The sequence below is a fragment of the Aythya fuligula genome, chromosome 4 (assembly GCF_009819795.1).
Source record: "Aythya fuligula isolate bAytFul2 chromosome 4, bAytFul2.pri, whole genome shotgun sequence".
NCBI classification, from domain to species: domain Eukaryota; kingdom Metazoa; phylum Chordata; class Aves; order Anseriformes; family Anatidae; genus Aythya; species Aythya fuligula.
Genome location: NC_045562.1, coordinates 74,543,276 through 74,556,608, shown reverse-complemented (window position 1 = coordinate 74,556,608; position 13,333 = coordinate 74,543,276). Strand labels below are relative to the sequence as shown.

General features: G+C 45.9%; 1 protein-coding gene across 1 annotated transcript in view; it reads left to right on the top strand.

The window, feature by feature from the left end:
• Positions 1 to 350: 350 nt before the first annotated feature.
• The window catches only part of C4H20orf194 (chromosome 4 C20orf194 homolog), a 71,951-nt gene continuing 58,968 nt past the window's right edge, over positions 351 to 13,333 (top strand). Inside the window, exons 1-2 of the mRNA XM_032186530.1 lie at positions 351 to 457; positions 10,033 to 10,112. Of these exons, the coding sequence (XP_032042421.1) occupies positions 363 to 457; positions 10,033 to 10,112 (175 nt within the window). The 5' untranslated portion in view covers positions 351 to 362. The remainder of the gene's footprint in view (positions 458 to 10,032; positions 10,113 to 13,333) is intronic.

The window sequence follows — 13,333 nt, the reverse complement described above, 5'->3', positions numbered from 1 at the left end:
GCGCCCATGACAGGAGGCGGGGGGTGGGCTGGGCGCTGCGCGAGGGGGACAGGCGTTGGACGAGCCCATTCTCCCTAAATGGGGGGAGACATAAACAATACACTCCATTCACTTTATATATAATTATTGTCGGCGGGAAAAAACCCTTTTACCATCCTTTAAAATATTGAAGCTGAATGTCAGGCTGCCTTATTCCCGCCGCCGAGGCGAGGAGAGCGGGCGTCATTGCGGCCCGTCGTCCTTTACCCCCCTTTCTCCTCAGAGGTGGCGCGGGCGGGGCGGGGCGGGGCGGGGCTGATGGCGGCGGTTGCTGCGGGCGCTGTGGTGCCGCGGCTCCCCCCTCACCGCCCCCCGCCGTCGCCATGGCGCTGTGCGGCCGCTCCGCGCTGCTCCGGCCGGCCCCGGCCCCGAGCCCCTCGCCCCGCCGCTCCCCTGCCGCCGCCGAAGCCTTCGTCAGGTAACGGTGGGGGGGTGGTGGGAAGGGGACCGGTATGGGTGTTGGGGGTGCTGAGGGGGGGGGGTGGGAGAGGGGGTTGGGGGGGGGATGTGGGGGCTGTGAGGGGGTTTGGGGCGCTGAGGGGGTGATATGGGGGGGATATGGGGGCTGTGAGGGGTCTGGGGGGTCTGAAGGGGCTCTGAGGGGACGTTATGGAGGTGATAAGGGGGCTGTGAGGGGATTTGGGGCTCTGAGGGGACGATATAGGGGCTGTGAGGGGGTTTGGGGCGCTGAGAGGATGATATGGGGGCGATAAGGGGACTGGGAGGGGTCCAGGGCAGTCTGTAGGGGCTCTTAGGGGACGCTATAGGGACGATATGGGGGTTATGAGGGGATTTGGGGCGCTGAGGGGACGCTATGGGGGCTGTGAGGGGGCTTGGGGCTCTGAGGGGACGATATGGGGGCTGTGAGGGGTCTGTAGGGGCTCTGAGGAGACGCTATGGAGGTGATATGGGGGCTATGAGGGGGCTTGGGGTGCTGAGGGGTTGAAATGGGGACGATATGGGGGCTTTGAGGGGTCCGGGGGGGTCCGTAGGGGCTCTTAGGGGATGATATGGGGGCTGTGAGGGGGTTTGAGGCGCTGAGGGGATGATATGGGAGCTCTGAGGGGACGCTGTGGGGGCGATAAGGGGACTCTGGGGGGTGTGTGGGGGTCTATGGGGGCTCTTGGGGGACACTATGGAGGCGATATGGGGTCTCTGAGGGGGTTCTGAAGGGTGAGGGGGCTCCATTGGGGTGCTGAGGGGATGTTATGGGGGCTCTGAGGGGGCAGGGGGCTCGTTTGGGAGCTCTGAGGGGGCGGGGGGCGATATAGGGGAACTTTGAGTGCCCTGAGGGGGAGCTGTGGGTACTCAGGCATGGCTGGGGACTCTAAGGGAGCGCTGAGGGGGCTGGAGGCGTTATAGGGGTGCTAAGGGGGCCACTGGGGAGCGTTTTGTGGGGTAAAGGTGTGCGGGTGTTGAGGGGTTCCCTTGGGGAACAGATGGGGTATTTCGAGAGCTGCGGGCACTGAAGGTGGTGCTTGAGGAGAAAAAGGGGGTGTAAGGGGCTTGGAGGGGGGTATTGGGGCATTGTGTGGGGCCATGCCACCCCCTACCACCACTGTCACCCACTGAACCACATCCCCAAGCACCACGTCCAACCTTGCCTTGAACACCCCCAGGGACGGGGACTCCACCACCTCCCTGGGCACCCCGTCCCAATGCCTGACCGCTCTGTCTGAGAAGAAACATCTCATTTCCAACCTGAAATTACGTTGAAATTAAAGAAAGGAGATGAGCGCGGTGTGTTCGTGTGGGCAGCTGCTGGGGGGCTCGTGCTGAGCTTCAGGAACAGGGAGGGCAAAGCTGGAAGGATGTGGGACATGGGGCTGTGTTAGGGGATAGCAGCGGCTCCCCAGGAGCTCAGGTGTCAGCTCAGGTATCTCTAGGTTGCTAGCTCTGCGCCCTTTTTCAAGGCCTGAGGTGTGTGCGTTGGGCTACGGTCCATTATTTGAAGTGTTTTGAGTATCCTAGAGAACAACCCATGGAAATAACGACTGCAGGCAGCAAGCATTTTGCAGCACAATACGTGGAAGTACTCCCCAGTGTAAAATCAGATAATAGAATAACCGGGACGTTGCATATGAATTGCAAAATTGCTGCAAACAAACGGTTGGCCCAAGCTGTTTGGTATTAAAATGGCTGTGTATTTGCCACAAGCTTTCTTTTGTTCGGGGAGGGAATAAGAGCGTTTTCGCTTGTCAGACAATGTGCCTGTGAAATGAGAAATTCTGCAGGGAGAGAGGGAGAAATGGAGGTCGCTGTGTTCGCCTGGAATACACGAACATGGCTGGTCCTGGTGGTTGTGCTCCTCCTCAGCCAGCTGGTGGGAACTGAATTGATCCCAAGAGGGAAGGCAAAAAGAAGGGATCTTGTTCAAATATTTTCGTTTCTCACTGAATAAATTAACTATATTTGCTTAAAAGGAGCTTGCCGTTTGTTTGTAGCTGGAGATTCTCTCCTAATTCATTCCTAAGAAAATCCCAAGAAGGTAAAACAAAACAAAAAGGCAAAAACCACGCTGAAAGAGAAAATGGTTTCCTCTCAAGCCCCCTTTCTTTATGAGTGATTTCTGTAATTTGAGAGCCTGTTTCAGAGTTGTCATGAGAACGTTTGGGCTGCGAACATCTGCAAGCTTTCGAGCTCCACCGGGAGATCCAGACAGCATCTGTAAATCGGCGTGTTTGTAGGAGGCATGTCATCCGTTAGGTTTTTTTTTCCCCTCTCCAACGTTCGTTCTTGTGCAGTTTTTTTTTCAGTCCAGATGGAGGAGGGAGGCCAGTGTTTGCCATAAATTTCCCAAGCAGTCAGCAGATACAAGGCAGTTCATAAAAATAACTTAAAACAAAACAATCCGTTACCCTTCCCTCCCCCCTCCGCGTCCCAAACAGGAATGGAAAAATTCTTAAGACTATATAAAGAATAGAGAAACGGCCAGAGATAATTCTTGGAGTTCTTCCACATGCTTCAGAGATTTGGTCTTGCTGTGTGGTGCGCTGGGAGCCAGCGTTTGCCACAGGGACCCGAAGCATTGCAATGGCAAAAGGAAGAAAGTTGTGCAAATAAAGAGGAAAAGTGCCTTGACTGAGAGATGAGCATTGTCCAAAAAAAAGGGTGCTTCTTTTTAGAAGCTGATGTCATGCTTCATGTGTCTGTGGGACTGTGTGTTTTGAGTATATGTGCTTTTTTTGATCAAAATCTCTGTTAAACATCAGCATCTGAAACTGAGGTGAGCTTGTTCCGTATGGTGGGGTTTTGGACCCACCCAATTCCGCGTTACCCTGATGTAAAACAGCGTAGGCAAATCCTTGTCCTTATTTACCCACGTTTCTAGCAGGCACCGAGCGAGAGCTCATCTGCATTTTATGTGGGGAAATGCAAAGCGAGTACTGGGGTTTGTTTGACATTGTCTCTGCCTCTGTGCCTGACATTATTATCCTCTGCACCGTTCTGTTTTTAATCACCGAGTGGTTAAATATGTGGCTTTTTTCTTCCCCTACAGCTTCACAGATCCGTCGGTGGGGTGTTCGGGAGCATGGTGCTGCAGGGACAAAAGAGCTGTTGTGGTTTCCCAACCCATTCTAGCTGGGGACATACATATCTGTGTTGCAGGATTAACAGTTTGTATCCATGTGTTCCTCGGGTAATGATGCCGAGGGTCAGGGTTTTGTAATAGCAGTTTCACCTAATTTTTTTTAAGGAATGCTCTGCATTTGAGCTATGCAAAGAGGGACCTAAATTGACTATGCTGAAGGGGGCTGAAAGGAGAAAAACAAACCCTGTGTTTTGCGTTTGGGGAGTTTTCTACCATGGTAGAGAAATAAGAGGCGTTGAGGTCTGTCAACTGCCTTTTTGGGGCCGAAGTTCAGAGGGATGTGGAAGTGGAAAGGCAGGGTGCCACTTTGTTAGGTGATAGGTTTTCCGAGGGGAGTAGTTGGCATCCTTACAGACATGCTGCAGTTTCAGAAGGTGAATAAACAGAGCTGGTGTTCACACATCAGGCTGTAAATTAATGCATCATGGCCACAGGTCTGGCTGGCATCTGTATGTGCACAGCTGGTGGGCAACCGTTTGGGTGCACCCGTGGAAGAACTTCACTTGGCTTCCAGCCCTTTAGCTGGTGGTGGGACTTCCAGCTGTCCTAAAACCATGCTGGTGTACATCTACGTGACACATTAAATTAAAGCAGGTCTTGTCTGTGAGCTGCTCACAGCAAAAAGTGTGCTGAAGGGCTGTGCTGGGTCCAAGTGTGGCTACGGGAAATACCAGCGTGAATATTGGTGTGCAGCCTTAATAAATAGTGCTGCTGTTTGGGTGTGCTGGGTCCCAAACAAGCCTGGAGTTTGGAAATGGCACCAGGTAGTCCCAAAATCCAGTAAGGGTCTCTTCTGGTGTGCTATGAGATCTTCGAATTGTGGAATTGAATATTGCTCTCCAGTTACACTGAAGAAGCAAGGAATTTGGTCCTTCAAAATGCACACAGAGTTGAAGTTTCTTCCTCTGCATCCAGTCTTAATGTTCGTTACCAAATATTGCTAACAATGCGTGTTTCTAAAGACGCTGTTCCTAGTCAAGTCGCCCATGTTCTTTGTTAAGAAATCATGAAAATAGCTGGAAAATTGTGTGTAAGGTAGGAGCACACCATTGTCTGAGTGCCATGCAGTAAAACACAATTATTTTGGTGAATTAAGGAAGGAAAAAAAAAACAAAACAGCAAAGAAAGACCCACCAACCAACCAGCCAAGAGCAAGCATGTTCTGGCTCAATATTAAATTTCAAATAAACTGCTTTTGAAATCCATGAATTTGAGAGCCTTTAACTCAGTCTCGCTTCTGGTTTCTGTTTTCATAAATACCTTAAGATGCCGACCATGTCGGAGTGTGGGAAATCCAGTGCTCTGCTGTATGCAGACAATAACAAGGGTTCTGGTAGAAATTGAGAGGTCAACAAAAAGCCTGCAAAGAATAAACTTCTTGTGTTTTTTGAGGGGTAGAGTGGAAACAGATGGTGGTAGCAGCCAGTTAACAAGGAGTGGAATCTGTGGGGGAAAAAAGAAGGCGTGAGCTGTTCTTTATCTTTCCAATTTCTTATTTTTAAATCAAGCACTTAAGGCAGATTCTGCCTTTAACATTAGGTAGACAGCACAAATCCCTCCAGGTCCTTCCCCTTGGATGAGCCTTGATAATGTGAAGATTTGCACGATCTTGCCAGGGGTGTCTCCGATGTTGCTTCCCCTTGTCGGCTGCGATCTGGTAAAGCTTTTACCACGTGTGGGTTTTTAAGGCTGCCTAGCCTTTGTGGGGGAGGAGTGTAACATCTGCCAATATGGAGCAAAACAGGCTCAGCTCGGCGCTCCCTACGGCAGCGGGATTGCATCCATCACGAGAGCTGCAGGGTGACCACAGCTGCGCCATCCCAGGCGTTGGGCGAGCCAGCCTGGGGGAAATCAGGGTAGGAATCAATGGGGGATCGGTGCTGGTCCTGATCCTGCACGAAGCACTGCTTGACTGCAACAAGAATGAATGAATTCAGCTTCAGCTGGTAACAAGGGGTGCAGAAAAACTACTACATCGTGGAAACATCAGTTAAATGAAAGTTAAAACACCGTCTGCCATTATTAAAAAAAAATATATATATATATATATTTTGGCTGTGAAAGGCACAGTTGTTAATTCTCTGTTTGCTGCCAGGCACTGTGTGCAGCGCTCTGCCTGTTACCGAGCTGCGACAGGCTGGGCTGCTACAAAGCAAGGTACTTTGCATAATTAGCAGAAAACGTGTGAACAGATGAGCGCTAATTCTTAGAAGTTAATGACTGTTAATTTTCTTCCTCTTTTTTCTTTTTTTTTTTTTTTCCCATCTACTCCAAGGCTAGTGGAAGATCAAGAATTGAATCGAGAACCTCAACAGAGCATTTCTTAATTGGCCTAAATGCACTTTATTACCAGATGCTACCCCAAAACGTGGTTTGGCTTTCTGACCCTCCTTCCTTGGCAATCAGATTAGCTTGTGATGGCTGAAAGGTTTATATAAATGTGTGTTTTTTAATCCATGGTCTAGAGTTTGTGACTTGACACATGGCTTCAAGATTGTTGGTGAGATACGAAGGCAATGAGAAGGCCGAGACAGTCCTTTGGAACAGGGGGGTGCTTATACTGGTGTAAACCCATGTAGAAGCTGGGGAGATTCTCACCGTACCTGCTTGTAAAGCAGCCTGGGTGTCTGTGCTCGTCTCGCTGGGCTGTTTGCAGCAGACCTAGTTCAAGTAGCTCGCAGCTCAGGTCTCTTCCAAGGCTCACAGAAGCCCAGGACTTTGGGGTTTCCTCACAAAGGCTTCACGTAATTGTGGTTTTGAACCCATGTAATGCCTGTTTTCAGCATCAAGCTACTGCAAAATGAAGCTGTGGTTACCTACGTGCAGGGATCCAGAGCCCCATCTTCCAGGAGAGCATCCTAAAGCCCGGAGGGTTGTGTGGCTCTGCAGAGATCCTTCATTGCCTCTGTTTGAAGTTGGGAGTGAGGTGGAAAGGAGTAAAATTCAGTGTCCTTGCCAGGGCACCCGCTTTGGAGGTGGGAAAAGTCGGGGATTTTTGTTCCCAGGGCCGTTTCTTTGTTTTTGTCAGATGAGTGTTTAATGTGAAACGCAAGAAAATGCCATTTCTTTCCTCTGACTTGATACACAGTCCAGCCTGCATTGTTTAAAAGCATGTAGTAACAGTTCTAATTATTCTCTTCAGTTTTTCTGAATAACGTCTTTATTCAGGAACAGAACTCTTTGGTTTTTAATGTCAGCCTCTGAATGTAATGATTTATATACACTTGAAATGACGTTGAAAATATCTCCTGAAGAAGCTTTTTTCAAAGATTTCTTTCATAGAAACTGCCTCTTCAACTGAGGCAAGGAAAAATACTCTGCTGAAGGCTGCCCAGTGTAAGAGACTGAAATAAACATGTTTATGGTCATACCTTTTCATTATGAAATAACGTGATTTGACCTATGCTCTTTGATTTCATGTCAGGACTATCTCCCGAATGAGATGTAGACCTGACCAACTTGGCTTGGCAGGAATTAGCAGCTTAATCCGAGAGCTTTATGCATTTTAAGGGGTTCACTGAAATTAATCTCTGTGGAAGATGCTGAACGTAACTATAAGAGTAAAATTTTTAACCATTTATCAGACCATGAAGTAGGAAAAGACCAACCCAGAGCAAACATAGAAGTGTATTTCTCCCCCCTCTTTTTTTTTTTTTTTTTTTTTTTACCCCCTGAAATTTACTTGAACGGATAAGAAAATGCTTTTACCAAGCTCACAAAGACAAAAACTCTGTATTTTGCTCTTCTCTGCTCATTACGCAGGGCCATTTTGCTGGTTTGTCTTTACACACGATAAGCCTATTTGATCAGGTCTCCCTTTCATCAGGGATGTTAGTGTGAAATTGAGATTTGAACATCTCAGAGAGGAGCAACTTGTATCTTATAATAACGCTTTGGAATGAATGAATCTTCCCCAAGGAGTTTCCACGCTTGCTCTTTGTTCAAATTTAGCTCTGACCACTCCTTTCCTTTAGAAGTGATCCGGGGCGGGGTGGGGGGAGATGGAAAAATCAAGGTATGTGCTCGTGCTGTGTTTGTAATGCCCAAGAGCTTTAAAAAATAATTTTCAATCAAGACAAATCTGCCTTCGGAGAATTGCTTAAATTTGCCTTCGGAGTAAATTTGAACACTGGTAGTGGAGATGTTTTTGAATCTTTTCTCTGCAAGGAGTCAATAGAAAATCTGCCTCTTGTGCCTTTGGTTTGGGAGCATTCATATTTTTCCCGATGACAGTTTCTTTTCCTACTCTGAGCGAGAGCAGGAAGATGCATCCTTTGATATGGTAAGTTGTTTAATAAAAGGCAGTCTGCAAGCTGCTGATTGTGGAACTGCAGATGTCCTTGGGCATGCTTTGTCAGCCCTTCATATCTGTCCTTCAAATAGAGACGGGAAGCACGAGCTTCTCCTCAGCAGCCCTTCCCAGATAGGTAGAGCAGCAGTTTTGCTTTCCCATGTGCTTTGTCTGCACGTGAAGCTTCTTCCACGTTGCAACGTCTGAGGGCTGCTCTAGCAATTTTACTTGGCCTGCAGCCGATCCTTAAATATCTGCAGGCTTGGCTGCATGTTAACGAATGAAGTCAGTTCAATTTGTTTGTAGAGTCCAGGGGATTTTTCTACTTCTGCTCTTTTGACATGGAAAGTACAAAAAAAAAAAAAAAAGGGTGCTGTATGGCTTGCCATCGGGGATCGTGTCACCCCTAGCTAGTCTGGGGTCCTGGTTAACAATGGACTGCAAGCTTCCCAAATAAGATACAAACCCTTAAGTTAATGAAGTTTTAGGTTAGGTTTAATCAATAATTAGGAGCTGTCTGTGCAGTGTGAAGCTCAGTGTTTTGTTCACAGAATTCATACCATCACCTCCATGGGCAACAACATCTGATGTAATTAGCATCCGGCTAGATGTCATTTTGTTGTCATCAGTGCCTAATTTCTTTCTGTATCTCAGGCTGGATCAAAATGCCAGTTCATATGTACCCTGGACTATGATATGATGCAGCATTTAATACGAATTGGGAAGTTTCAGGCAAAAAGAGTAATTGAGGGGTTCACAGCTCAGGCAACTCAAGAGGGGAAGAAATAAATCTGGAATGTGCATTTGTACAAATGGATCTCAATTTTTTTTTCTTCCCTCCTTCTTGTAGAAGTATCTTGATGTTGTCTGACCTTCACTGTTAGTGTGGACGTTCGGATTGCACTTCGATGGGCTGTGATACAGATCTTTCGTGTCTGTTCTGTCTTTCAGAGAAAGTAGAGCATGATAATTGTGGGACCACTGCAAAGACCTGTCCACCTTTTACTTGGTTTAAGTAACTATGAAAATAGGAGTACTTGATGTGGCTTTCTTGTTTATTTGGGCGGATCATAAATTTAGCTCTGTTTGAGGGTTTCTGTAAGAGAAAGCTGTTTCCTAGAGCTGAGCAGCCCGGTTGTATAAACAAGAAAACATTTGGTGATATCAGCAGTGAAAATTCTTGCCTTTTATCTGCTTTGAAACAAGCTCACAAAAGGTTGGCTGGAAGTACAAACTGTGCTGCTCTCTGTGTGGCTGAGATCCTTGCGTAGCTTAGAAATGTGTATTGGCCAAGATCAAATTGATACGACAATTCATTTCGGTTCTGAGAATCTTGGCAAGACTTGGTAATGCTTTAGATGTAGATTATCAAAGGGTTTGCTTTAGGTTTATAATTTTCTTGAGCTGTTTATTCTAGAAAAAAGTCACAATCGCAATATAGAAGTCACGAGAAAGATACAGTGCAGGTTACCTCATGGAAATGCTCTAGATACCCCTCTGGATATAGAGGGGAATAAAGTTCCTTTTTTATTGCTTGCATTAAGCATTATTCACAATTATTGGGCTTCCTACACAAATATTGGGCTTCTCAATTTGGTTTTGTGGGGGATTTGGGGCATCTCTACTGTGTAGTTACACAGGGTAGAAGTTTTCTGGTGGTGCTGGGGTGCTCAAACTCTCGACTTTTGCAAATCCTTCCTGGGCTGTCAAAGCATTTGCAGTCCCTTCCCATCCCCTCTCTACCTTGGTGTCACCTGCCCTGCGGTGCTTTGTGCTGTGCCCCTCTGGTAGGGGCTGACTTGGAGAGAGGGGAGGGAAAGGAACAGAAATTCTTGCTAGAGATCAGAGATGAACAAGGCACTTGGTTAGAAGGAATTCTCACGGGTTGTGGTGTTCTCTCAGGGCTACTTGTGCATATTTTAGTGGACAAATATAAATAGTCAGGGGCTGGTTTGATAAGAGATTTAAAAGTATTTCAGAGAAATGATACCTAAGCTGAACCATGTCCGAATAACTTCTATAACAAAGGAAAAGCGAGGTAAACTTTGCCCTACCAAATTTGAGCATTTTAAAAGACTGACTTTAAAGACCAATTCTCTTTCTTTTGCAGCTGCAGCCGCCTCCGAAACATTCAGAGTATCCTGACACAGAGCAGCAAATCTCAGCCTGATGGAATCCTTTGCATTTTAGGTTAGTGTTACTTATTTTTTCCCCCTCCGCTCTTCTCGTTGTATTAATGAAGATGCCACGAGTTTCAGAAAGATGAATATTATCTCCTCCTTCCTGTCCCATCCCTGTTTGGCAGCAAGAGAACAGCTCTCTGACTGTTACACCCTTTTCTCTCTCAATATTTCTCAGGCCTAAGTTCAGGCAGACTTACTGCAATAAGAAATGTTATTAACGTTCTTCCAAGCCTTAAGAAAATTGAGTGGCTGGAGGAAAAGACAAAATCTGCCTTAATGTCCAGATTGAAGGAAAGATAGGGAGAATTTAACCCATGCATATTTGGAGTAAACAGTCAGCTGTCCAGGCAGCGTTTGTGATGGGATAGGAGCTGAAAACATACGTGTTGCAGCTGGTTTCCCCACAGAGGCAGGGATGTGGAAGAAACTAGAAGGAGCTGGAGAAGGCCCTAGGAGTTCCAGGGTTCATAATCATCATCTGCAGCACGTTGGGGAGGGGTGGTTGAGAGCAGGCTCAGCTTGTAAGAGATGAAGAGGGGAAGAAGGGGGAATCAGGAGGCTGGCAGAGTTAATAAAACTGGATTTTAGTAGGAGGGTGGTCTTCCCTCAGGAGAAGTAATTCAAAATGCACTTAAAGAGTTGCTTGAGAAACCTGGGAAGCAGTTGAGAGTGAAATGGTGGTATTTAAACAGTATGTGGTTTCCGTGCTTTATTTCTTCTGGGGGTAGGGGAAAAGAGCAATAATAAACAAAGCTGTGTGCAGAGGTATGCTATAGGAAAGTTACATATTTTTTTCTTAGTTTCATCATTTCTGTATGTAACACTGCCTTTTGTTTCTTAATTTATAATTACTATTGGTACATTAAAGAAGTCAGGAATTATAATTGAAATTCCCTGCAGGTTAGGTCTAGAGTAACTGTGCAAATAAGGTATAACAGTTAAGGATGGAGAAATCGAGTGTAGCCCTAAAGAAGTTGTGTAGTAATGGATTTGCAATAAGTAACGATACAACAGATCGTTTCCTGCCATAGCCTGGTTTTGATTTTTTTTATTTTTTTTTAATGGTGCAGCAAGAAAACTTGAAGCTCACTTAGTGGCTAACAAAAATGTTAAGGGTGCATAACCTAGTTTTCTTCTGATGTCAACTATCTAACAACCTTCCTAACCCACATTCTTCACAGCTGAAGACATCTTTGGTTAAGTAGTAACTTCACAGGTAGGTGGTCTATTGGGTGGCTCTGTCAACCTTGCATCAAAACTTACTGATACAAGATAAATCGCTTGGTTTGGCTTTTAATGCCAGTCAAGTTTCATAAGATACCCCAAGTTGTGCCATCTCTTAATTCTGGCTGATGACTCTGCACTACTCGTGACTCTTAATTCTGAAGCTGCAGTAAGTCCCGAGCAAAAAAGTCACTCAAAACATTGTACAGCTTTAGGGAAAACATCAGAGGCAAAAGGAATTCCTTTGTGTAAGCCTCAGTGTGATGTGGAATGCTTAAGACCATGCATAAGGCTGCCTCTTAACGCGCGTTTCTGTTATGGAAATATAGGAAGCGTGTTTTGTCATTAAACTTGTGCTTTGCAGTAATCTTTCTGCATGCACAATGGGGCTGCTGTTGTCGAAGCTGACCTGTCTAATGTAGCTGGCAGAATTTCTCACATAACTCTGGTTAAGCAGGAATGTCTCCGTTATGAATGCATTAAATCTGTCTTCAAATTCACACTTGCAGTGACAAAAATATCATCTTACATCTTGATTCCTCTTGTATATAAAGTAGCTAATCTTTTATACTTTTTTTTTTTTTTTTTACAATCACTGCATTTTATATTTCACCTGGCTCTTTTTAATGACTTGCTGCTAATGTGTTTCCCTCCCCCCAGCTTTCATTTTACCCACTGCATGGTGAGATGAAACAGCATCAAATTCACAGCTTCACTTCAGGTGGTGCAGCGTTTCTACTGAAATTGGGAAAATTCTAATGAGGTGCAGAACTGACCAGCTGTTGACACAATTATTTAAATGCAGTTCTGGCTAATTTTAAAGAATCCTGGGTCTTGTGTTTTAAAATGGTTGAGTGTTGGCATTTCTGCGTTCTTTGCTGGTGACAAAAGGCATCACAGCTGACAGGAGAAAGGCATCTGGAGGTCAGGAGAGAAGAGATGCATGTCAGACGTATCTTGAAGAAGCTGTGGTGTCTCAGCTGGAGTGCATTGCTGTTAAAGTTAAGAAAATATATTGAACTACCTAAATTATACTGTCAGCTTCTTTTTTTTTATAATGCTGCTCTTTCTCACAATTTACTTTGAGAGCATATTTTTAGCTCATGTTTAAGTTGTGATTGCTGAGGATGTGTATTTAGTAGGCTGTCTGTAAATCTGACTGTAGGTTGTAGCTCTTCTGACCGTAGATCAAACTTTGTGTCACAGTTCAGCATAGCTAAGCTAAATTTTTCCAGACCTTGACATTTACCTTTTATACTCCCTGAAGAGGATAGGAGTACTTTCGAGCCCGTGCCAGTACATCTTCAAGTTATCTCCTTTTTTCTTATGTGTGACAACTTCTTTAGGATCTTTTAAAATTACATCTGCGCTGCACGGGGCTCGTGCACTTAGGATGTGGGAGAAACCTCACCAAAATTTAGCACATTGAACTGGTTTTTCATCCCACCTCCTTTCTAAATGAAGACTATTTTAATAGTTAAGTGCCATTTCTTGTGGATGGCAGCTGTACAACCATGTGATGGCTTTTGGTACCACAGTCCATTCGCTCCAGCCTCACCTTCCTGCTACCTCCCTGTGCCCTGAGAGCTCATGTGGGTGTTTGAGGTGCTAGGGAACAAGTATTGCTTTTGGGGCATGGAGATTTGTCAGGAATGCATGGCTAGGAACAAGAAAGCGTGACTTTTCTCCTCCTGTAGAGTGCGTATGTCAGTTTATCAACTGAGAAGTTGCAAATGAGGTGGCTGAGCTGAATCCCTTTTTTGTTGAAGAACAGGGATTCAGCTCAGAAAGGGATTTTGGTTGCAGAAAAGGGATTCTCACCCTGTTCCCGGTCTTGTGGGCAGCAGCGAGCTGCTGGGCTGCCTCACTGCCTGGCTACACCCTCATGAAGAGCTGGGACAGCCTGGGATTACTCAGTTTGTGGCTCTGCTGAGCCAGGCGTGGGGGTTTCCGAATTACCAGCTTCCCCATTGTTCTCCTGAGGGCTCCAGACAGGCTTTCTGG